The sequence below is a fragment of the Suricata suricatta genome, chromosome 1, assembly GCF_006229205.1.
Source record: "Suricata suricatta isolate VVHF042 chromosome 1, meerkat_22Aug2017_6uvM2_HiC, whole genome shotgun sequence".
In the NCBI taxonomy this organism is placed as follows: domain Eukaryota; kingdom Metazoa; phylum Chordata; class Mammalia; order Carnivora; family Herpestidae; genus Suricata; species Suricata suricatta.
Genome location: NC_043700.1, coordinates 71,227,211 through 71,253,310, shown reverse-complemented (window position 1 = coordinate 71,253,310; position 26,100 = coordinate 71,227,211). Strand labels below are relative to the sequence as shown.

Sequence of the window (26,100 nt, the reverse complement as noted above, 5' to 3'; positions counted from 1 at the left end):
AGATAGCTAAGCGGCTAAGACAAGTAAACACAGGTTATGAGTGAGGACAGGCATCTTCAAGGTTTACAACCAGCTATAAAGGAAAATTTCCCTGTTATGTTTTGTTGGAAAAGAACAATTAGCAAATACTGCAGAATGGGGACCAGGCAACTCTCACATCTATTTTTAACTGGGCTCCTGACCTCTCTGACTCCCTAAGGCAAGTCGGCAAGGCCTTCGGTTTCTTCTTCTGTCGGCTGAGGTTGGAGCCTCTGACCTTGCTCACTGAGGTGGCCTATGAGTTGGTAAACATCACTGAAAATTCAGGACACTGTTGACAATCACATATTACTGCCTGTCGGCGTCTCCTAAGAAAGCTGCAGAGCATGACAAAGACCCCTGATTGATTACGCTTCTTGCTTTTACACTTGTGAAAGAAGATTCATGCATCAGAATTTGGAACAGAGTACTTTTAAGGTTCCTGGGAATGCTATATTCCCACTTCTTCTCCCTGTCCCAGCTCTAGGCCTTGTTATAACGATGCAACCAGTGGTGGGAGGCTGGAAAACATGAAGGTTCACTGGCAAAAACCCTCCGCCACGAGGAACAGAATGCTCTTCAGAGAAGCCCAGCCTGACTGCACCAACTTTGCCAACATCACCAAGCTGACGTTTGTCATCTCAGATGCCAAAGGCAAAATGACTTCCAAACTTTGCCAAGATTTGAAAAAGAGCGAAGGAAATAATGATTCCCCAGGATGCTGCAGTGTATACTGCAGAATTGCCAACTATCCCCCACCTCACCCCCTCACCATACTAACACGAAGCTGAAAACACACACGAAAACGACCAAGAAAGACTCATCCCAATGGCCTCAGATGACAAATGTATACACTTGTGGTATGGAGAAAGCAGTCCACAGAACCCATCCAAAAAGAGTAGTTCGCATCTACTGCCAGACACAATGCAGACACAGTAAAACTGTCCCGTGCTTTTGAGGGCAGAAGTGGGCCCTCCATTCTCCTACCCCTATGTTACCATGTGGCTGGATTTTGCTCTCTATTCCATATTTTGTTCCCCCAAAAGAGGAGTGACTTGGGACTAGTGCCTTTGGGAAAAGGAAGCAAGCACATGGGAGCCGCCCCCTCTGGCTGAACATTTTATTACAGGCCTCTGGCATAAACCATCAAAACAAAGAGCTCTTTGGATAAGAGCTCTTTTGGATCAGCATGCCTGCAGAGATGACATATTCTGGTCTACTGTGGACTCCTAAAAAGTTTCCTGTAGAAGCAGGCTCCTCCCCAACAACTGAAAGGGCTACAGTTTTGGGGAGTCAGTTCAACTTGAGCAGAAAGTACCAGAAGTTATTTGGCTATATATCAGGTTGCATTTTTCAATCAAGCCATTACTGGTAATAAAGCAGATGCACTCATCTTGACTTCTATGTTGATTTCTCAGTTGGTTGTGATTCAAAAGGAGAAGGGGGTCTTATTTTTAGTGAACCCCCTAAAACCACATATCTTTCTGGAAATTCTCTTCTCATACTCATAAAACCAATCTAGAGACCTGTACAGCATCACCAATGACTCCATAAAGCAGAAGAAACCCAGGAGGGCCAGCTGCCATGGCTAGGCATGCATTTCCTGTGAGGGAAGAGCTTTTACATGTCTGCTGCGATTTTTTAAAGTTCTGGAACTGTCCATGGAGGAAAAATGAATGGTACCCAGCTGCATGATTTCAGGCTGCATTTTTATTATAGGCTTCTAGTATAAATCACCAGAACAAAGCCTGTATGAGCTGCCTGAATGTCAGAGACAAAAATAGTGTCACAGAACACTGTTAGGTAATTTTTTTTAACTACTATATATTTATATCAACAAAAGACCCCTAAGCTTTCATACTCCTGGGCATCTTTAGTAATGTGTTTATATTTTATTTTCTACATATCCCCACCTGACTTTCTAGTATGACAGACTTTTTGGTGTAGTAGTATACCAAAATCATTACAGTTATGTGTTCTAAGTATAGCACCATCTTCTCGGACAAGGGTTCATTGTTACTATGTGCAATCTCTCATCCAAGCACATATTCTGAGGGAAAAACAAACCAGCATAAGGGAATGTGGAAATGGGAGAAAAGCCCTTTCCAAACACAATACTGGAGGTTTCGTCCTCAGGAATAAATCTCTGGGAAGACTGAGCATGCTGCCTGGAGACGTTCCCTTATCAGGAGAAAACAGATAGCAGCAGAGAAACAAGGCTGGGTCAGAAAGCAGCTTTGTAGGCCTAAGAGAGTCACCTGAGGAAAAGGCTAGGTGACATTCCTCAGGTTCCTCAAGGCTGGGTAGAGGGCAAAACAAAACCTCAGTTTCCCCATGGGTTTCCCACAGTAGCTGGCTGAACCTTTCAATTTTATCTTATTGCTTTTTTGGTTTCTTTTTCTATTTATTAAAAAAATTTTTTTAATGTTTTATTTACTTTTGAGAGAGAATGTGACCAGGAAAGGGGAGAGAGAGAAAAAGAGAGAGAGACAGACAGAATCTGAAACAGGCTCCAGGCTCTGAGCTGTCAGCACAGAGCCCGATGAGAGGCTCGAACTCATGAACCACGAGATCATGACCTGAGCCAGAGTCGGACTCTAAACTGATTAAGCCACCCAAGTACTCCGCTTTTTGCTGTTTCTTAAGAGGAATGAGATGGCATCATGATTTACAAACAAAGGTGAAGGGAATTGTTCAATAAGGACAAATTCTTTTTGGAAAATGGTAACTTTTAAAGGCAATGGGTAAGTGGATGATCAAGACGGTGGAATAGGAGGATCCTGTATTCATCTCCTCCCAGACACACCAAGGCTGCAGCTACATATAGAGCAACCTCTCTGAAAAAGACCTGAAGAGTAGCAGAACATTCTTCCAGAGCTATAAACAGCCTGGTGAGAATGGGAGAATGGTAGGAGGGGCAGAGATGTGTATTGGGACCTCTACCACCCATGTGGGATCCGTAAGCAGGAGGAATATCACAGGTGTGGAGATCCTCCTTGAAGAGTGAGAGGTTCAGGATCCACATTGAGGAGGTCTGAGTGGCTCAGCTGGTTATGCATCTGACTCGATTTCAGCTCAGGTTATGATCTTGTGGTTTGTGAGATTAAGCCCCACATCAAGCTCTGTGCTGACAGCATGGAGTCTGCTTGGGATTCTCTCTTTCTCAAAGTAAAGAAATATTTAAAAATAAAATATCAATAAATAAACACACAAAAAGATTCACATCAGACACCCCCTGCCCTGGGGCACTATTCTGGAAGGATGAGCCCCCATAATGTCTAGCTTTGAAAGTCAGCAGGGAGTAACTCTAGGAGCTTTGAAAATGAGTAGGGGTTACCTCCAAGGGAGCCAGAGATATAGGAAACCAAGAGTCTTCTCTTAAAGGGCCTATGCATGAAGCTGACTTGCCTGGAGACTAAGCACAGAGACAGAAGATGGCAAAGTACCTGGGTCATATGTGAAGTAGAAGTACTGATGAGTTTTAGGGCATGTGAAAGAGGCAGGGATCTGTAGGAATATTCTCTAGGAACAGAAGCACTGGCAAGCACCATTCTTGCCCTCCTACCTAGATGGCCCACTGCTGGCCAGAGCCAGTTCTGATCTCTGCCTCCCTTGTGAGCACTATTCACCCTGCCCCTGTAGTCCCCCGTGGACCTACCACACCCAACCTCCTAGCCTTGGCTGGTGTCCCTCCATAATGGCTCCTACCTGCCATACCCAATGGGCAGACTCTGTCAGGACCAGCAAATCTCCAAAGCAGCCCCACCCTGCCATAACTGGCAGGTGGCTCCTCCAAACCTGCTCCCACACAGCCACAACCAGATAGCCTTGAACAGGAATAGTGCCCCATGTCGTTCTCACCCCACCACACCTGACAAGTGGCCTTAGCTGGCACCAGGGCTGCTCCAAAGTGGCCATTGTGCTGGGGAGCAGCTCTGTCCCCCCGGCACACCCATAATAGTTGAGTCTTGCAACCAGCCATAATTAGGACTAGAGCATACTCCCCAGAGCATACTCGTAGTGGACTCAGCTGAACATCTCAGCTGTGCCCAGTGGGTGGTGGGAGAGGGATCAGGCCCACCCACCAGTGAGGCCACAGCAATCATATCCCAGTTAAAATAGAAGGGTATATGCAACCCACACAGGGGATGCCCCAGGTGGTCCTGGTTATGGTTCTAGCAAGGGGAGGACTCTGTTTCTGGGTCCCCCAGGATGTCTTCTACGTTAGACCACTCCTTCAAGACCAGGACACGCAACTGAGCTCCTTACCACACAGAAACTAACACAGAGAGTCAGACAAAATGAAGAGACAGGGGAATATGTTCTAAACGAAAGAACAAGACAAAAATGTCAGAGAAAGAACTGAACAAAATGAAGATAAGCAATCTACCTAATAAAGAGTTTAAAGTAATGGTCATAGGGGCACCTGGGTGGCTCAGTCAGCTGAGCCTCCAACTCTTGATTTCAGCTCAGGTCATGGTCTCATGGTTCATGAGTTCAATTCCTGCAACAAGCTCTTTGCTGCACAGAGCCTGTTTGGGATTCTTTCTCCCTTTCTCTGCGCCTCTTTCCATCATGTGTGCTCTCTCTCTCCTTCTCCCTCTTTCCCTCTACCCCCCCCCTCTCAAAAGTAAATAAATAAACATAAAAAATGACCATAAAGATGCTCACTGAACTGGGGAGAAGAATAGATGAACACAGTAAAAACCAAAGCAAAGAGCAAAAAGAATCAATCAGAGCTAGAATACAATAACAAATGAAAAATACACTACAGAGATTCAACAGCATATTAGAGAATGCAGAACAGGTCAATGATCTGGAGACAGGATAGTAGAAATCATCCATGCTGAACAGTAAAACAAAAAAAGGATTAAAAAATGAGAAACTTTTAAGGGACCTACGGAATAACATCAAGCGGACTAAAATTTGCATTATAGAGGTCATAAAGGGCAGGAAGAAAAGGGGCAGAAAGTAGCTGAAAACTTCCCTTATTTGGGGAAGAAAACAGATATCCAGGTCTGGTAGGCAGAGAGTGCCCCAAACGATATGACCCCCAAAGAGATCCTCAGAACAACACATAATAATTAAAATTTCAAAAATTAAAGAGAGAATCTTAAAAGGAGCAGGAGAAAAGCAACTAATTATGTACAGAGGAGCCCTCCATAAAGCTATCAGCTGACTTTTCCAGGGAAACTTTGCAGGTCATAAAGGGAGGGGCAGGATACATTTGCAGCGCTGAAAGAAAAAGCCTTACAACCCAGCATATCCTACCTGGCAAGGTTGTCATTCAGAATTGAAGGAGACACAGAGTTTCCCAGTCAAACAAAAAGTTAAAGGAGTTCATCGCCTCTAAGCTAACCTTACAAGAAAATTTTAAGGGCATTCTTTATGTCAGAAACAAAACAAGATGGAAAATACGAAGTCAAATACATAAAACTGGCAGACGGAGAGTAAAAATGTAGTGTTTTCAGCATGTGTTTGAATTAAATGAACATCAACTAAAAATAGCCTGCTAATACATAGATTGTTATATATGAGCCTAATAATAACCACAAATCAAAAACCTGAAACAGATACACAAAAAATATAAAGAGGAAGGAACTGAAATGTAACACTTAAGAAAGTCATTACAAAAAGAGCAAGCGAACAAGGGAGAACCACAAAAACAATCAGAAAGCAATTAGCAAAATGGCAGTAAGTACATACCTATCTATGATTACTTTAAACAGAAATGGACTAAATGCTCCAACCAAAAGACAAAGGGTGAATGACCAAATTAAAAAACAAAAAAACAAAAACAACAATAAAAATAAAACCAAGACCTATTTATATGCTGCCTACAAGGGACTCACTTCAAACCAAAAGAAATACTTCACTGAAAGTGAAGGGCTGGAAAAAGATATTCCATGCAAATGAAAACAAAGAGAAAGCTGGGATAGTAATACTTATACCAGACAAAACAGACTTGCAAACAAAGACTGTAAGAAAAGACAAAGAAGGGCCTTACCGAATGATAAGCAGGTGAATCCAACAAGAGAATGTAACAACTCTAAATATATATGCACCCAACATAGAGGTGCCTACATATATAAGGCAAATATTAGCAGACATAAAGGAGAAAAATGACAGTAATACAGTAATTGTGGGGGACTTTAACCCACTTATATCAACTGACATATCCAGGCAGACAATCCATAAGGAAACAGTGGCCTTAAATAATACACTAGATCAAATGGACTTAACAGGTATACATAGAACATTCCATCCCAAAATGGCAGAATACATGTTCTTCTTAGTGCACAGGGAACATCCTGCAGGACAGATCACACTAAACCACAAAACAAGTCTCAACAGATTTAAAAAGACTGAAATGATATTAAGCATCTTTTCCAACTGTAACTGTGTGAAAGAAATCGATTTCAAGAAAAAAACTGGAGAAAAACACAAACATGTGAAGACTAAACAGGCTAATAATGACCAACAGGACAATGAAGAAATTAAAGAGCAAGAGAAACAAACAAAAACCTTGAGACAAATGAAAACAGAAACACAACATTCCAAAATCTATGAAATGCAACACAAGCAAAACTTCTGAGAGACCTACCTTGAGGCCTACGTCAAGAAATAATAAAAATCTCAACAAAACAATCTCACCTTACATCTAAAGGAATTGAAAGAAGAAGGAAAAACAAAGCCCAAAGTTCGTGTAAGGAAGAAAACAATAAAGATCAGAATGGAAATAAAAGAACTAGAAGCTAAAAATAAAAGAGTAGAAAACTAAATCTGATTCTTTGAAAAGATAAACAAAGAAACTATAAGGAACAATGAATACTACTCAGCAATGAAAAAGAACATGGACGGAACAGGAGGGTATTATGCTATGTGAAATAAGTCGGAGAAAGACAGATATTATATGTTCTCACTCATATGTGGAATTTGAGAAACTTAACAGAACACCACAGGAGAAGGGAAGGAAAAAAAGTTACAAACTGAGAGGGATCCAAACCACAAGAGACTCTTAAATACAGAGAACAAACATAGGGTTGATTGCAAGGGTGGGGGGCATTGGGGGAAGGTAAAAATGGGTGAGGGGCATTGAGGAGGGCACTTTTTGGGATGAGCACTGGGTGTTGTATGTAAGTGATGAATCATGGGATCTACTCCTGAAGCCAAAAGCGGAGTATATACTTTCTATGTTAGCTAACTTGACAATAAATTATTTATGAAAAAAATGTATCTCAATAAAAACAAAAAAGAGATAAAATTAACAAACCTTTGGTGAAACTTATCCAGAAAAAAAAGTCTCAAAATCAAAAATGAAAGAGAAACTTATATCACAGAATTACCAAGGATTATAACAGACTACAATGATACACCTGCAAATTGAACAACATGGAGGAAATGGATAAATTCCTAGAACACACATTTTTCCAAATCTGAATCAGGAAGAAATAAAACATCTGAGCAAATTATTAATAATGAAATTGAATCAGTAATCAAAAACCTCCCAAGAAACAAAAGTCCAGAACCAGAAAGCTTCATGGGTGAATTCTACCAAACATTTAAAGAAGAATTAACACCTATCCTTTTCAAACTATTCCAAAAAACTGAAGAGGAAGGAACGATTCCAAATTCATTCGAAGAGTCCAGCATTAGCTCAGTACCAAACCTAAAGACACTACAAAAAAAAAAAAATAGAAAAGGAAAAAGAAAATTAAAGGACAATATCCTTCATGAACATAGATTCAAAGATTCTCAACAAAATGTTACTAAACCAAATCCAATGACACATTTAATGGGTCATACACTACAATCAAATGGGATTTATTCCAAAGATGCAAGAATCCCTGCAAAAACAACCAACGTGATCTACCACATTAACAAAATGAAGGATAAGAATAATATGATCATTTCAACAAATATAAAGTATTTGACAAAATTCAACACCATTTATGATAAAAACTCACAACAAAATGGGTATAGAGGGAATGTATACCTCAACATAATAAAGACTATATAGTTACAAACCCACAGCTAACATCATACTCAATCGACAGTACTGGAAGTCCTAGTCATAGTATTGGGACAAGAAAAAAAAGATATCCAAATTGATAAGAAAAAAGAAAAACAGGGGTGTCTCGGGGGCTCAGTCCATTAAATGTCCGATTCTTGATTTTGGCTCAGGTCATGATCTCATAGTTTATGAGATTGAGTCCCAAGTTGAGCTCCATGCTGATAGTGCTGAGCCTGCTTGGGATTCTCTCTCTCTCTGTCTCTCTCAAAAATAAATAAATGAATAAATAAATAAGTAAACTTAAAAAAAAAAAGAAAAACTGCCACTATTTGTAGATGACATGATATAATATATAGAAGACCTTAGAGATTCCACCAAAAAACTATTAGGATAAACCAATGATGCTGAAGGATACAAAAGTAGTATATAGAAGTTGGTTGTGTTTTTCTTAGAATGAAATACCAGAAAAAAAATATAAGAAAATAATCCTATTTACAACTGCACCAAAAAGAACATATCTAGGAATAAATGTAACCAAGGAGATCTGTACTCTGAATACTATGAGACTCCAGGTTTCAGCTTAGGTCATGATCTCATGGTTCAGTTTGTGAGATGGAGCCCTGTGTAGGGCTCTGCTCTGCACTGAGAGCATGGAGCCTACCTGGGATTCTCTCTCTGCCCCCTCCCCATGCATGTGCGCTCTCTGTCTCTCTCAAAAATAAACAAGCTTTAAAAAAATACATAAAATTCCTAAATAATTAAATAACTGAATACATAAACAGGGAGTATGATATTTTTTAAAAGACAAAAGACATTTAAAGGGGAAAAAACCACAATTTCTATATATGGAAGATACTCTTAGGGGGGGAAAAAACCCCTCAACGGATATATCAAAGAGCATAGCAGACATAACTGGGAATTTGTGAACTGAAAGAAAACGTAGAGAAAATTTTTCTGGATGAAGTACACCCTAAAGATCCTAAAAGAATATTTCATTACGATCACTATTTGCATGGTGATATGTATAGCTGAGGGCTGCCCAGAGCTACAGCTGCTCCCTCAATGGTGGGTCTGGAAAAAGACTAATTAGGTTAGATTTTCTTTTATCCATTTCTTCTTCTGAATCAGCACTCTTTCCCTCTTTTCTCTCTCCCCAGATTTAGATCTCTCACCCAGTGGATGCTGTCGTAAGAAACAGTACACATGATCAGTGTCAATGCTGAACAGTCAGTGCCTGTCTGTGTGTCTATCAGCATGTGGATGCACGTCTGTAAACATATTACATACACATCCGTCAATGGTATTACGTTTTGAAATCTACATGTACCTGCAAAATAACAACGCCTACCGGCAACTCCAAGAATAGTGGAATACAGATTGGAAGCTAAGCACGAGTTCTTCTCTGACTGGGACACTAAGCGGTTGTGTGACTGTGGTCAAGTCACAACAGCAGCTCTCTCATCTGTAAATTAAAAGGACTACACTGAATAGTTTCCAAGATCTTTTTCTACTCTGTTCTCATTCTGTTTGTAACTTTAAGAAGCTAACAAGCTTCAGACCACTCGTGTACTTTATACTATAGAACAGGTCTCTGTGCAGAGCCTTGTTCTTACTTACAATAGCAAGTGATAATCAGGCTTTCAGGGGTACAGCAGACCAGAAGCAATGACTGACAAGTGGAAAATGAGCAAGAAGGGGCTCCTTGAGTCAAATACACTAACAGTAGTTTAAAAAAGGTGAGGGGTAGATGACTGTGATAGTAAGGAAAAAGACTATCATATAAAATCTAAAAAGAATGGCTATTTTTAGCCATTTACTGTAGGATCAGATAACTTTACACACCTCAATAGCCTTTGAAGGCACCATTATATTACAGCACTGACCAATAACTGATGTTGCTGATGACCTTGAGTAATCAAGAGAAGGTTAGCTTATATGTTCAACATACCGTATGTGAAAGTGGGATAGTATAAAATGCACTTCAGAAAGATGCCCATAAAGAGGTTAAAAAATGGCAAAAGGGTTTTAGACACCTAGAACTTTCTTTCATATGGACTCCTCATGTATGTGCATTTTCTATGTAAGTGCATGCAATTATATAGAAAAATATTTATTTAAGGTATTATATACATGTTATATGAAAGGTACTGTCAAGTGCCCCAAGAGAGATCCATGAACTGCTTTTTGGAAACTTAAAATCAAACACAAAAATCACCATAAACAATATACATTAAAAGGATGGTCAATCAACTATACAAAACAAGTAGAAGTCTTGTTATTCATACAGTTAGGCTTCATGTGGGGAATACTGCAGGTAAGACTGCTACAGAGGTGGGGGAGGTGAAGAGGGAGGCTTTTCAAGAATCTATGGAAAGCTCAGAAAAGATTCATGGCAGGGAAGGAGTCAAACGCTTTCCACGTGAGGGGAGGGGAAGTCATGCTGCCTCCTGAACATGTAAGTCCATCATCCTCATGAGTCATCTGAGTTCATGGGAGACAGCCAGTCACTGACATCAGAAGGCAAGTGCTGGGCCATCAGAAGAGTTTAAGAGCTGAAAGGGAACCCTTCCACATTCGTGTGTCTGAGCTCACAGACACCCCACTTTTATAGGGACAAGGGTCACAGGGCAAAACTCCTCACCCCTGGAACACCCTACGTTACAAAGGAATGAAGGAAAACCATCAAAGTGACTCAAATAGTGACTGGTAAGATTAAAGACTGAGAATACAATGTAATTATAAGTACTACAGATTAGATTAAAGCACATCATTGAAATGGAAAAATATTTTAATAGAAAACTGTCACATTGTGTTTTCTTAGTCAAATAACATCATTGATTGTGAACAGAGAGGTAAATATAGATCTGATTATAAATGTATGCATTTAAACACTTCCCTAATACTGTGTTCCTGAATTTCTATTTCATAGAAGTTTGAGTTAAAAACAACTTTTATAATTACGTTTAGAATTAAGAGTCAGGGAAGCACTTCAGCCTAATGCTCTCTAGAACTAGTCAAGTATTTCTAAATCTATTAGGTACTTCAAAACAAAGTATTACCAGTATCTGCTATGTACAGAGAGCTAGGATATTGACAGCTAACTTTAAATAAATATGCCATAAGAAAATTAAAAATTAAATTAACCTCAAAGTATTTTACAGAGTATTCACATCATCCTTTCTTTAAGGAGCAAGATCCCTTACGGTGCAACCTTGCATACATGTTCAAGTATGAATCTCTAGTATAAGGCCTGGTCTCTCCATTGTTTGTTAGTTTCCAGAGAGCAGCATCGTATCAGATTTACTGACATCATATTTCCTCCCCTCTTTAGTTCGCTTCTTCCTGCTAATGGTAATACAGTTAACCCTTGAACAACATAGCTTTGAACTGTGTAGGTCCATTTATACATGGATTTTTTTCGATACAGTAGAGTATTATAAATATATTTTCTTTTGCTTATAACTTTCTTACTAATGTGTTCTTTTCTAGGAGACTTATTATAAAATAGAGTATAATACATATAATCTACAAAATATGGATTACTTGACTCTGTATGTTACCAGTATGGTTTCTGGTGAACAGCAGGCTATTAGTAGATATGTTTTTGGGGAGTCAAAACTTATATGTGGATTTTTGACTGTGGGCCTCTAACCCCTGTGTTGTTTGGGGGTCAACTGTGTATACTCTTGTGCATGAAAGGAAGTTTTGTAAAATATGGTAAACAATGACCCAGTTTTCACTCCACAGCTGCCAGAGCCAATTCCAGACATCTTTGATATGTAAAACCTCAGGCTAATCCTGAGAAAAGAGGAGAATATTCTTGCGTACATGCATGGAAAACATTTTTTACAGCCTTTTCCCCAGTCAGTTCTGCCTCCTGAAACAAAAGACATTCAGTTACTAGGGGGCTCTGTGTTATGTACAGATAACAGCTTTCAAATAAGCAAAACAGGAGCAGAGCCACTGGTTCCCAATTAATCTAATTGTGGCGCAGCCTGGTTATCAGAAGTAGCTATCTACTGGCCATGATGAGCGACCCACCCGCGGGCATCCGAAGAGACAGCCATGTTCTCTTTGCTTTCTTCTGCATAGGGGCTGACACCAGGTGGGCAGCATTTCCAATAACAAACTGAAGGGGGGGGGCGGGCGTGCGTGCGTGCGTGTGTGTAAGAGAGAGAGAGAGAGACAGAGAGAGAGACAGAGACAGAGAGAGAGACAGAGACAGAGACAGAGAGAGAGAGAGAGAGACAGAGAGAGAGACAGACAGACACACCAAGCAGGTTTGCGCATGCATACATTTCAAACAAACTTGATGAAATCTCACCCTTACTAGAAACATTAGCAAATTATGAAACAAACAGACTTGTAAATTTGTCATTTTATCAAATACGTTTTCTTTCCTAATTTTATTTCCATTTCACATCTCAGGTACAAAGTATTATAAGTAGAAAAATCGAGATGATACTGATAAGTAGGAAACAGTAAACTGTAGGCAGATAATGTAAGATTCTGCTTAAATTCTATAGATGAATAATTATTTAATAAGTTAAGGAAGATTCTGTACCAGAGTAAGAGGTTTTACTAGGCCAAAGTAATGAGCGAGGCTGAATCCCTGCTACTGAAAACAAAGACTGCTGCTCTAGGTTGAGCTGTAATCCTGCCTATAAGCAAGAAAATGGGCTGAATGACCTTTTCGGTCTGAAGATTTATGATGGGATTCCATATAATTCTAAAACTAATGGTAAAATAAGAAGATAAAATGCCTGTGGTCCTAAGAAACATTCAGAAGAGTCATCAATCAGAAAGGGGGTGGGGGGAGGGGTTGTAACCACTGGTCGACATAGTAGCCTGTGTGATAGCTGGGGGTACAGGCACACTGGGGTTGGGGGGGCCACGGGGGATGAAAACAAGTATCGTATCTACACACACAGACGTTTATATAAACATATAAAGTTATAAATACACACACACACACACACACACACACACACACACACACACATATACACACAGCTAAGCTGAAAAGCCGGAAAGGAAATCATGGGGTCCATGGCGGTAGTGGAGCTTAAAGCCATATATCACCCAAGGGTCACTGTAAGAAATAGGGTGGCAAAGGGGTTATGGGCTGGAACCTGGAAATAACTACTGGGTTTGTATCTAGCTCCTCCACTTACTTTCTAATTGGGATGATGATGATAACTGCCTGATACAGTTATTACGAGATTTAAAAAGGTTAACACATGTGAAGAAAGGACCTCCAACAGTCCCTGCCACATAGCACGCACTTGGTAAATGTCAGTTGGTTTTACTACTATCATTATTGTTCACTCGACAGAGAGGACACCAGATGTTGGCCACTTAAAGCCCTTCCCCGACCTCCGCCTTAAGGCTGTGAGACACCTGGGGCAGGGAGACAGGAATCAGGAAATCCTAGTCCAGGCAGAACATGTTCTGCCACCAACTGCAGGAGTGGCCATGAAGGAGGCCACCTGCTTCAAGCCAAAAGTGAAAAGAAAGTCTTGAGAAATCAGGACCCTGGCCCTGTACCTGGCACGCTGGCACTATCCAAGCTGAGTGATATTCAGGAGCTGAGAAAGTCCCATGGAAACAGTTTGTTTAATAAAGCCCACTGGGCCTTGGCAGAGACCACCATGAACTCCTCCCACACAGATACCCCCACAATCCAGGGTAGAGTGTTCAAGTGGAAAAATCATACTGAGTACTGAGTGGAATAAATAAAAACAAATCCACACCTGGACATGTCCTGGCTAGAGCTATCAGAGAGAAAAATCAGATTACTTACAAAGGATGCAGACTTCTCATCAGCAATAATAGATGCCTGAGGACAATGGAATCATGTCTTCAGCATGCTGAGGGGAAATAACTGTCAACTTAGAATTCTGTGCTATCATTCAACAGCTAGAAATGACCGGAGGCACAGAAATACTGAGACTGAATCACCCACAGACCCAGAATGCAAGGGATACTGGCTCAGGCAGGAAAGAGCTCGAAAAAGGAGAGTGAGATGTAAGACACAGACTTTGCTAGGAAAGGAAAAAACCAGATGGGAGCCTCCTGAACCGTCCACAACCCAAACTAAAAAGCTGCCTTCACACATGGGTTCGCGGGACCATCTTCCCTGAGATTACAGAGAGGAAGCTGTCTTTCTGTCTGTGCTCTGAGGCTCCCTCTTGCTTTCTCAGGAACCTGATTCTATCAATAATTTCCTCTTCTCTATATGTTACTCCTTTAAAACTAACTTTTAGTTGTTTAACAATTTATTACAGGCAGGCGTTCTCAAATAATTTATACTGAAAACCAGCAGTTCCTGCCGCCCTCACCTGCCAGTCCTGTTCCCTGGCAGCAACCACTTGCAGATCTTTGAGCTGTCTTGTCATATTTATCTTCCTATTTTTAAGTAGTATGCAGCGCCCGGGGACCTTTGGAAAATCCATCACCTGCTGGCCAAGGCTGCTGGCCATTTGCCATGTGATGATCCTTCCTTCATCTGGGAAAAAGACAGTTGATAGCTGTCCTAATGACACAGTGTTCTTGTTTTAGAACATGGAGCCCCTCCCAAGACATGGCCCATTCCATTCTTACGAGATACATATTTTTTAATGTTTATTTCTTTATTTTGAGAGAGAGAGAGCGAGCAAGCAGGAGAGAGGCAGAGGGACAGGGAGAGAGAATCCCAAGCAGGTTCTGCACTGTCAGCATGGAGCCCGACATTGGGCTCAAACCCACAAAGCTGAGCCAAAACCAAGAGTTGGAAGCCTAACTAACTGAGCCACCTCGGTGCAACCCACACATAATTTAAAGTTTTAAGGGAAGATATTTTGCAGTACTTGTATCTTACTTTGTCTCTTAGGAATTTACCCATACTTGCTACTTCACTGTATTTCTATTCAAGGACAAAACATGCCACCCTTAAGTGCAACCCCACAGTGAGTTGAGTAATGTTAAAGTCAAAAAGTCAAACTGGTAGGTGGTAGGTCACTTCACCGCCTGGGAAGCAGGTACTCCCACCACAGGCATCAACTTGGGTATGAATAGTCTAGAATGAGATGAGCCTGTTCCTCCTAAAAGCCTGGTAAGGGTGGGAGTTACAGGTAGGGGGTGTGGGGGGGTCAGTCACTATTTGAACTTTGGGAACAAAAAAGATACTTCACCAGAAGGCTGAGAAACCAGTAGAGGTAATATTTGATTACTTAATATTACCTTTACATAAAAATTTTTTAAACTTCATTGAAAACCCTTTTGACTAATAATCTGTCTCCTGAGAACTCTCAATTTTTCACTCATTGCCTTATTTTTAAAAATTAAAAAAAAAAAGCCAGAAACAAAAACAAAAAACCCCATCTACCAACTTAGGGCTTGGAATGGAGAAAGAGACCTCCCCGAATCTGTGGCCAAAAATATTCCTGGAGCATATTCTCACTTTTTTCTTGCCTTATCAATTTGGAATGTGACTTCTGATAATGGTAGATAACAATTTAGTTCTTTTATTTCCCCAAATCCTAGTTACATCAGTTGTTAAATCAGTAGTTAGTTCTATTATTATTAATAGGTTTCTCAGCTGAGCTGTTAAGTATACTATGATCACATTTCCTTTCTTTTTTAAATTTTTAATGTTTTATTTTGTTTTCTGAAAGAGAGAGACAGAGGATGAGCAGGGGAGGGGCAGAGAGAGAGAGGGAGACACAGAATCGGAAGCAGGCTCCAGGCTCTGAGCTGTTGGCACAGGGCCTGATGTGGGGCTTGAACTCATGGACTGTGAGATCATGACCTAAGCTGAAGTCAGACGCTTAACCACCCAGGTGCCCCCCCACACTTCCCTTCTCGAATGCTGTGTTTTTCCTGGAGTTGACGAGTGTTCATTTCATCATTTGTTTCATATTTTTTACTTTACTTATTGCTTATTATTCTCAAAGACTCCACATGTAAAATCTTGTGTCTACACAAACATTAGATATCTGCTATTCCCGCCCAACTACCCTTTCTTTCTTGACACGGCTCTGTTCTGGAGCCATCCATCCAGCTCCCCCACCAGATCCCTAGGCCTGCTGTAGAGACAGATGGCAGTCTGGAGCCTCTCCATTACTCTAGTAGGTTTTCATGAGAGTAAAAGGCTAGGTTTTTGAGAACCTGTCAGAAAACATTATTCTACTGTCATAACTGACAGTGCTGGATACAGAATACTAAATTAGAACCATTTTGTTTCTTCCTAAGACTTTTTTTAAGGCACCATTTCATTCTCTTCCAGCTTTAAGCACTTCTTTTAAGAAGTGCGATGACTTTATGAGGTGCCTGGGTGGCCCAGTCAGTTAAGCATCTGACTCTTGATCTTGGCTCAGGAAGCATCTGACTCTTGATCTTGATTCAGGTCATGATCTCAGTTCGTAAGGCTGAGCCCCTCCTTAGGCTCTGCACTGACAGCACGTAGTCTGCTTGGAATTCTCTCTCTGACCCTCCCCAGCTCATTCATTTTCTCTCTCTCTCAAAATAAATAAACTTAAAAAATATTTTTTAAAAGTATGATGACTTTCTGATTCTCAGTCATTTGCATGTGACTTTTCTTTTCTTTTTTATATAAGTTCCAGTATCTTATCTCTATCCCATGCATCCCTATGCTTCATGATGACATGCCTGTCTGTGAGACTATTTTTGTTCCTTGCACTAGGTCCTGGGCAGGCCCTTACTATTTGGAGATTCAGGTCCTTCAGTTCTGGGAAATGAATCTGTGTTATTTGATAGTTTCTTCTTGTCTATGGTCTCTCTTCTGTCTTCTGGAACTCCTATGAATCAGATGTTGGACATCCTAGACCGAGTCTCTAATCTTCTAATTTTATCCCCAACTGTCCAATTCACTGTATTTGTTACACTTTCTGGAAGATTTTCTTAACTTTATCTTCTAACTCTTCTGGATTTTTTTTTTGTCATCATAATTTTAATTTCTTAGACATTTTTGTTCTGATTATTTTTAAAAAGTACTGTCATGTTCCTACCTCAAAGATGCAGATACCTTCTTTATCTGAGGATATTTATAAAAGCTTATCATTTTTAAGGTATTCTTTTACCGTGTGCATTATCTGCTGCCTCTTATTTCCTTTAGTCTTTTTATTCTGGGCTGTCTCCATTATGTTGGAGAATTTCCTCAAATGTCTAGTGATTTTTGGCCATCAGTCTTTATTTTGAAGTAAGGTACTAAAATGCTGATTACAAGTTCAATATAAGTATCCAGGGCTTGCTGACCAGTGGCCTGCATTCTAGGATAATCAGGTGGCCAGGCAGTTTTTGTTTTTTTTATAGAGACCCCCACCACCCCGAGTGTCAGTATCTGAAGCTCTTCTCTTCAGGAACGCATAATATAATCTCCAAACAAGTTCCTGCAGATTCCTGCTTAGGGTGGTTACGCACGGTCCCCTGAGCTCCTCAAGCAGGTGGAGAAAAGCACTGGGCAGGCCCTGGAATCTAGAGTGCGGAGAATCTTTAATATCAGTGTCTTTTCTGTACCTGGGTTTCCCAGGGAGAATGAATTATCAGTGGAATTTCTCCCAAAATTATAGATTCCTGGGGGGATAGGGCAGCTGTGGAGGGTCAGGGAGAGGACCTTAGGTCTAACTGCTCTGTATCCAGACTCTGGATCAATCCTTTGTTTCCACCTCTCCCTGGCCTTCCACAATAATTAAGGATCCCATATCCTGCCCATTTCTAAGGCTACACAGGGCACACCACCTCGCTTCTCACTGGTGGCCCTTTCTGCAGGCTTTCTGTTCCTTTCTTGGGTTACAGTTAATTCAGCTCTGGTAAGTCAGTCCTTCCTCTATCTACCATCTCTCCTGTGCTCTGGTCTCCCATTCTCTTATAGGTTTATAACTTTTAACTTGATAACTTTCATAAATTTCACTTTTAAATTCTTTTACTGTAATTTCAGGGGAGTGTCTTTGGGGGTGGGGAGAGAGACTGATTACACGCATATGTTCAAGCCTCTTTAACTGTCTTTAGCTCCTCTTCTTCATTGGTTCCTCATCAGCATTTTGAAAAATTTTATTTTATTTCAGTAAGAATCCTTAGCATAAAATCTACCTTCTTTACACAGCTTTTAGGTGTGTAATATTTTACTGACTATAAATTGTAGGTATTTAAGCATTCTCAAATCTCTCCAATATTAAGAAAAACAGGACTACTAAAAACTTTGCCCTTGATTCCATGTCTCCTTTCACCCACTCAAATGTCCCAAACACCTTCACTGTTTTACTGCTATGCTTATTATTGGACAAGCACCTTCTTTGTGATGTATAGCAAGAAGTCTTTCAAAGCATGTTGACATTTTAGTTACTTTGCACTGTCTCTAATATTTGACCACATTTAGCCACAAACGAAGAGCCTGTTTTGCCTATCTGCAAATAGTTCTATTTTTAAATGTGAACTACAAGACCTTGTTGGATTCTATATTCCCAGCTGGAAAAAAACTCAAAAGAAATCAGAAGTTATGTGTAGTCTCTTGATAAAGAACCACCATGTGGAGAAAAAAATTGTTTTGAGCTCAGAAGGAAAAAAGGAGAGGTGTTATGATGAATTGCTTTCCATTTTACTGGTCTGAATAGATATTACTCTATTTCTACTATATCTGCGTCTCTGCCCAAAAAGGAACTCGTATTTTGTAACCGAAAAATGATCTCTTCCCAAACAAAAATGATTTCCCCACAAATACTCCAAGCCAGGGGGAGGAAAGGACAGACATCCCTTTATCTGTCTTTCCTCCAGAAAGACCCAGCAGCAAATCACAGGTGAGTCCGGATAGGGTTTGCAGGGATGGGAGTCCTCCACAACAAAAAGCACAAGTAAGGAAAAAGTTCCAAGACAAAGACACTGCCCAATATAACCAAAGTCCTGGTATGGCAGTGTCCTGGTATAACCAGAGTTCTGGACAGTGACTCTGAGAAAAGTAAACCTCCATCTCTACAAGTCTGGCGATTGTCACATCAACCAGCTTTCACTTGTATCTACATGTTAGAGAGTCCAGAGTTCACCCATCCTTCCCTCTCCCCGCTCATTCCCACCATCTACCTATCCACATCCCCTCCAATGACGGCAGGAAATCCCACACCCAGTCGATACTGTATGTCCTGCACAGACTATGACTGATTTATTACCTCAAATATTCATATTGTTCCTTCCATCCTTTTCTTCAAAATCCAGTTAACTGTATGAAATTATATGGTAACAATCTTCCTGACTGAGTACACTGGACTTAGTCATTCCTTGTGTTTAAGTGAAGATGAGTAAATAAGTAGCTAACTCAATGTGTACTGTGGCTGACTTTTTCTATTATCGGCCACTTAATTTTCCATAATCACAACAACTATGGACCTTAACCTGTAACATCATGTGACATATGTGTTTCCTGTGACTAGACTCCTCCACCTCCTTCATTTACCTACCTAACTCCTATTTGGCTTCTCATATAGCTCACACACCACCTGTTCCAACAAGCTTTCCAATCACACTCATAACCAATATCTCACAATAATCCTCTTACAAAACTAGGTGTCCCCATTCTGGGTTCCAAAATCATGCCCTTCATATTAACCTCAGGCATAATCACACAGTACTACTTGTTTATGAGACTCTTCTCCCCACCTCGTCTTTACATTCCTCAAAGGCAAGGAGTGCCATTCATCTTTATGTTCCAGTTCATAGCACAGTGTCTGGTATTTGGTAGACATTTTTTAAATGTGTGTGAAATGAGTGAATACATGTATGAATAAATGCATGACATCTAGACTTAGAAACAGAACTACCGAGATGGGTCTTTAGAAATCATTTAGTTCACCCTACTTTACTCCCTAAGTAAAGTACTTCCTAAGAATTGTGCCAAGATGTTAAAACAAGGAAATCATTATCTACGTCCAGTAAAACATAATCATAATCATAATGAAAATATGATTAAACAAAAACCTTACCGGCAGAGTTCCAGGCAGAGAGGCATCAAAAAAAGATACCAAAGAATTTGGAGGTGCTGCAAAGTGGACTTGAGATCCAGAGAAGAGTTTAGAGTTAGAGGCGATCTGGGCATGAATTTCCAAACCTACCACAGCTTCCCATTTGTGTTCACTGAAGAGAAAAAAATAACGGTTAAGAAGTAGTTAGATCCGCAACTATGCATGAATTCTACAACCTTAAACCACACATATTAATGTTATATTTGTTTTTAACTTTTTAAAATTTTAGATCCTTACATTTAAAAATGTCATACTGTATTGATGACTGAATCAAAACCAATCCATAGTGAACATCTACAAGACCAACAAAATAAAATACATTTACAACATGGCATAAGGAAAGCTCATTGTACAGAGGAAGGTGATTAAGAAACAATTTGGTGTCCTGAAACAATTTAGAAATGGGTATCACGTGACATCTGCTTGGCTGACTTCAGTGAAAAGCAGCATTTTCTATATTAACTGTCCTTTCCTAATTAATAACTCAGTAAATGAAAGCTGATCTTGTAAACATTTTTAGAATTAACATAAACATCATGCTTCTACTTCTAGAGAAATAATGGTAAATAGTTGTATATCATATTTAAAAAAGGAAGAGAAATTCTCCATCATGCTTTAAATGCATTTTATAACAATGGCTTGCAAGTAAAATGGTCAGAGTGACACAGATATAATAGATCATCACTAAATCATACTCTTCCTGGGAATTTTGTGGAAATGAAAATATTGAACCATAAGATGTGGCTTTTTTTTTTTTTCAATTCCCCAGATACAGTTTCAGGTTCCTGTTTGTTTATGCTTGGTTGCTAACAAATCTAAGAAGCTGTTAAATGCTATAATAATCTCTATCTGGCCACTCCTATTCTACTGGCTCTATATGAACATTCCATACACAGATGTCCCCAGGTTCTTGTAAGTATGCTTAGTCCTTCTGAAACCATATATCCTAGACAAAGCATGTTTACACATACTCCCCCCATGCTTTGTTCCTATTCTGCTTTTCTCTCAAGCAAGTTCCTATATCATCTAGGTTTTTGTTACATGTATTGAGTTTTGTTCCAATCATTTAAACACAAGTCCTCTATCTATAGTACTCCGAGAAGATTAATTCCTTCCTTCTAAAGTTTGGAAGCACCACCTGCAATTGAGAGGAATTAAATGAAAAACTCATCAGAAATTCTGCATCTGCTAAAACATTACTCAAAAGGTTTTTTTTTTTTTTTGCAGTTTTATTACATGAGAGAAAAAAAACCCTTTCCATTTACAGTCAGACGACCTAATTTATAAAAGTAATAGAAGTTGAATGTTTCTGGACATTTTCCTTCTGTTGCTCCAACAGAAAAGCAAAAATAATGCCAACTTAACTATCTCAAAGGATATAGTGATTACTTAACACGTGCCTTCTGTTTCTGTATTTAAAAAGAAACTACTTAGGTCTTATAAAGTATCAACAGCTGTTCCGAGTATATCTAACAAAATAAGCAAAACTCTCTAATCAGAGGGAAGATTTCTTCCTCTAGCTGCATCTTCCTAGGTCTACACACACGTTCTACATTAAACACCTCCACAGATAGGTGGGGTTTTTTGACAATATTAAGCCAACACCATCCAGAGGTTATAGGTAAAGGATCGCTCTCGACTTTTAAACACTGCTCTCCCACAGCAGCGCTAAATAAATGTCAGTTAAATAAGATCCCGCTTATTGTCACCGACCCCACTGCTAGTGCCTTTAGGAGACTGAATCCACTCTTGTGCGTGTGCAGTGTTACATTCAAGAACACATCTGCGATTTTACACTCGCGAATTCCTCAAATGTGCCTATTTGATCATTTAGTGTGGAGGCGGGGCTGACAGAGGGCTAGTTTCGTGCTTTCATTTAGGATTCAAGGCTGCAAGTTATAGCCCAACACCCCCCGCCCATCACAACTTCTAGAAAGAAGCCAGGCTGTAGGGGCCACCACCTCCCCAGTCCGGCACTTCCACCTCACACTTAAGCGGGCAGTAGTGAAATAGTATACCCTTTCCTTGACTTCTGGGCCGTGATGTGGGGCTGCTGAGCCACGAAGCTTTGTCCCCTTTTCCCGCTGGACGTGAACCCAGTCGCGGCCCCTCTTCCGTGTCGAGAACCGCCGTCAATGCAGGCTAAAGCCCAATGCCTTCCAAGGCAGCACCCGCGCAGCATGGGCGCCGCCATTGCCCCTCCAGAGTCCTTGTCAGGTGACACAGCCTCCCTCTGCCGCGAGGCTCTCTGGGAAGCGTAGTTCTAGAAATGGATAAGACTTCTTAGGCTCACACCGGAAGACTACTATTCCCAGTGAGCATCGCTACTCGAAGGCTGCCGGAACCCTGACGGGGAGGGGAGGGAAGGAGAAATAGAGGAGAGGGTGGGAGGGTTTCTGGGTCGGGAGGTGTGACTCCTCCTAGCGGGAAGTTGGAGAGGTTTGTGGCTGGGAGCGTGTAGATGAGTTTGAATGAGAGCAGGTGGTGCCGGAGATCCAAAGGTAAGAAACCTGGCCAGGATTTTATACCTCAGCTAACCTTATAACAGCTGAAGAAAATGAACTTGACATCTCTGCGAAGACTTCCTAAGGTTCCAAATCCACTCAGTTATTTTCTGTTTACTCTGCCCCTTCAGACACTAATTTTTGCATTAATGCCGCAAATATTTGCATGCCTGCTATATGCCAGGCACAGTTCTTAGGCACTGAAGATAAAGGAGTGAGCAAGACATTTACGGCCACTGTTTTCCTGGAACTTACATTATTGGGAGAGGAGATCTACAGAAAAGTTAACAAAACTAGGACACTTTCATGTAGGTAATAAGTGCTGTATTTAAGTAAAGGTGCTTAATTTTTTTTTTTTGTGCTTTGAAACGCAAACCCTTTCTGAAACTCTCACTGATTCTTGTATTTGAGCACGCAATTTAGAAAAGTCATTCATCCATTCTCTATTATATCACCCTAGTTTAATTCTCCACATAGTGCTTATGACTGGCGTTTATCTTCTGTCTCCACAAGCTCCTTGAGAATGGAGAATTTGTCTGTCTTCTTCAACAAAGTGTTATCAGAGTACAAAGTAGGCCCCTTAAAAAGATTTGTTCAGTGAAGTAGTGCAGTGTGGAGAATGTGTTTGACAAAAATGGAGTGGATGCCCTTTGCAGTAGTAGTTCAGGAGGGAGATGATGAAACAGGGTGGTGGTGGAGGCAATGAGAGATTGACCTATATGAGATAGATTTAGGAGGTAAGACTGAAGGACTTGGTGACGGATTAGAAATGATGGTGCTAGAATAGGTGGGGTCAAGTAACTCCTGAATTTCTGGCTTGTGAAAATGGACAGCTGGTGGAGTTATTCACTGAGATAAAGAAACTAGAAAAGAAATAGGTTTGCAGGAAAATAGAAATTTGGTTGCCTTGGAGACATACAAGAGGAGAAGTCAAGTAGGCATCATGGAGGCCTGACTTTGAGTATGGAGCAGGGAAAAAGCTGCATACTCTGCATACCTCCCACTGGTAGATTTTCAATTACGGATCAATAACCTATTGATTAGAAGCTGTAACCTATGATCTATTTCCATCAATACCTTTGTACAATGATGATAGTTCATGCAGCTTAATCCCTCCATGGAGGCGATTTTAGTCATTCTCTTCAAAATGTCATTATTTACTTTTTTCCATCTTTTCTGTTTTTTCATCCACTATCACTGATCCAAATTGCTACAACAGAAGTATTTATTCATGACCGAAGTGAAAATGAGAGAAATGACAGAGACCACAAAGTAGAGGTGTAGATTTGTTCCAAAATTTCTTGCTAATTATTGACCTTTCTATCAGGTTCAGATCACTCATCCGATTCAGTAGTATCTCTCTTCTGAATTTACATACTGCCCACCTTTTCTTTAGGTAAGTTTGTTTTCTCTTCCTCATTTAGTGCCTCAGATTTTTCTCACCCAGCCTGAGCTTCAAGATGGTTGGTTCTGATCACAGCATGGTTCCATTTTGTGATAGGACTGCAGAGGAAGGGGAATCTCATATCTCAGAAGTGAGCATGGGCATCTTTTAGCAAGGGGTGCGGGATCCTTGCTACCTTACCACTGGTAATGAGCATACTTAGGCAATTCATTTCCTAACATGAAGTGTTGGGCATGTTTTGAAAAGTACCATAACAGAGAGCGGCACACCTAGGGAAAATCCTCATTTTATGGGCAACATCCACATCTTTGTTTAGGAAGCAGTATTATGCAGTGATAGCCTATCACTTCAGAGTTTCCTACCCTACCGCTAGAGGGAGAGAAAATCCTCTGCATGTAAGTGAATTTGATTCCTTTCACAAAGAAACCTTAGAGTCTGATGCATATTATGTAACCCTTTCAAAATCCTACAAGAGTGAATGGTTCCCTTCTCCCCCAAGATTATGTGTCATTTCCAGAAATGCCCATTTGTTTCCTCATCCATGGTCTGGTGTCTAGGAGGGCACTGTTTTCCAAGCACCCCTCCTGTTCGATGCTTCTAAGTTAGCAGATCCTCCCACCCAGCCACCTACCATGGGACCATTTCTCACCTTCCTCCTGCATGCCAAGTCTGCTATCTGTCAGAACTCTTACTGACAGCACTCTAGCAGAGAGAGCTATTTTGGTTCCACCAAAAAGGTGGCTGTCATCTGGAAGACAGAGATTTTCATTTTCAAGAAGCTCCGAAGGTAGCAGGACAGGGTTTCCAGCAAAAACATTTTCATAGGGAGAGTTTCTAGCGCTTATTTTATTCACATAATTGACACAGTACAAATAAATTTAGAACAAGTTTTTAAAAAGATGTGTAAGCCAGAGCAGGATTTTGAGTTGTTACTTATAAATGGCAATAGTTAGAAAGTGTGTCTAAAATAACATGCTTGGTTTTGTTGAGTATTCTTCAGAGAGGCTTTGAATGTCAGCATTGGATTGGACTGGCTTACCCCTGGGTTTGACTCAAAATCTCTAGGTATCGGTATAAACATATTGATTTTTAAACACAAATCAGCACCCCCAAATCTAAGTTGTGTTTGATTATAATCATCCCCTTCTCATCCTTTTATTGGCTTGGGATGGGGGAAATGATGTGAAAACATGGTATCCTAGGATTTATGACTTCATCGCTAATGTGGGTGCAATGTGAGAGAATGGTGCAGGTGGTTCTTTTTAGAACCACTTGTATTATTTTTCATAATGAAGTAAATGATTTTAATGGAAACATTAAAATTCCAAGTAAAATTTAAAGGAGATAGTTTCCACTATTTACTTTAATGATTTATCACAGCAATGTATTCAAAATGTCTTTGTATATAACTTTGAAACTTAAAATTGTGTTAACCAATCTATTCTTTGATAACTACTTTTTCCTGTGGAAACAAAATAGTGCTTTAAAGATGCTTAGCAGACTGATAAACAAAATGCCCCTTGTTGTTTAATGGAGCTGGATGTAGTATTTCTTGACATAGTTGTGAATTTAGTTCCTCTTGGGACTATTAGTTTCTATCTGTTCTATGGCTGTAGTCCCCAGCCTGCTGTCTTAAATTTTATGCTATGTGGTAAGGAGGAAGGGTAGCTAGGTAAGTATAAATTCTCTAAGAAAAAAAAAGTCAATAATGTACATAAAATAGAAAATGACAGCACTATCTTCATGTAAGAAGAACATTGACACTAGAAGGAAGTCCTGTTTTTGAAAAAGCATTCTGAAAATGTAAGCTTCCTTCTTAGAAAAACTATATTTTAAGATCCAGTTAAGTGTCATTAGGGGAAGAAGAAAGACAGGGAATAGGTGCGTGCTAGACAATTGGGAGAACAGGATTCATTTCCTTTTATTTTACCATTAAATCTTGATTCTGATAAAATACTGATGTGAAGGGAACAATTGCTTTCTCTAGAAGATTGCTTCGGGGCAAAGAAATCTATAACTTTTTCTTCCTTTCTAAGGCAGGGAAATAGAACACCCTGTCCAATGTCTTTGTGGAGATGAAATGCCATCTGGGGAAGATGAGTCTAGTTCATTTCTGCTATTAGGCTTGCTGGCCCATAAACTGTAATCTGT

At 40.2% G+C, this 26,100-nt stretch overlaps 1 protein-coding gene and 1 long non-coding RNA gene across 3 annotated transcripts in view; one reads left to right on the top strand and one right to left on the bottom strand.

Annotated features, from left to right (window-relative positions):
* GATB (glutamyl-tRNA amidotransferase subunit B) overlaps nt 1-22,247 on the bottom strand; it is an 87,519-nt gene extending 65,272 nt beyond the window's left edge. For both annotated transcript variants that reach the window (XM_029940158.1, XM_029940161.1), the window contains exons 1-2: nt 22,059-22,247; nt 20,002-20,152 (exon numbers count right to left, since the gene is read on the bottom strand). In XM_029940158.1, the coding sequence (XP_029796018.1) occupies nt 20,002-20,152; nt 22,059-22,234 (327 nt within the window). In that variant the 5' untranslated portion in view covers nt 22,235-22,247. The remainder of the gene's footprint in view (nt 1-20,001; nt 20,153-22,058) is intronic.
* Nucleotides 22,248-22,457: 210 nt separating this feature from the next.
* LOC115304492 overlaps nt 22,458-26,100 on the top strand; it is an 80,577-nt gene continuing 76,934 nt past the window's right edge. Inside the window, exon 1 of the long non-coding RNA XR_003914471.1 lies at nt 22,458-22,541. This is a non-coding gene — a long non-coding RNA (uncharacterized LOC115304492). The remainder of the gene's footprint in view (nt 22,542-26,100) is intronic.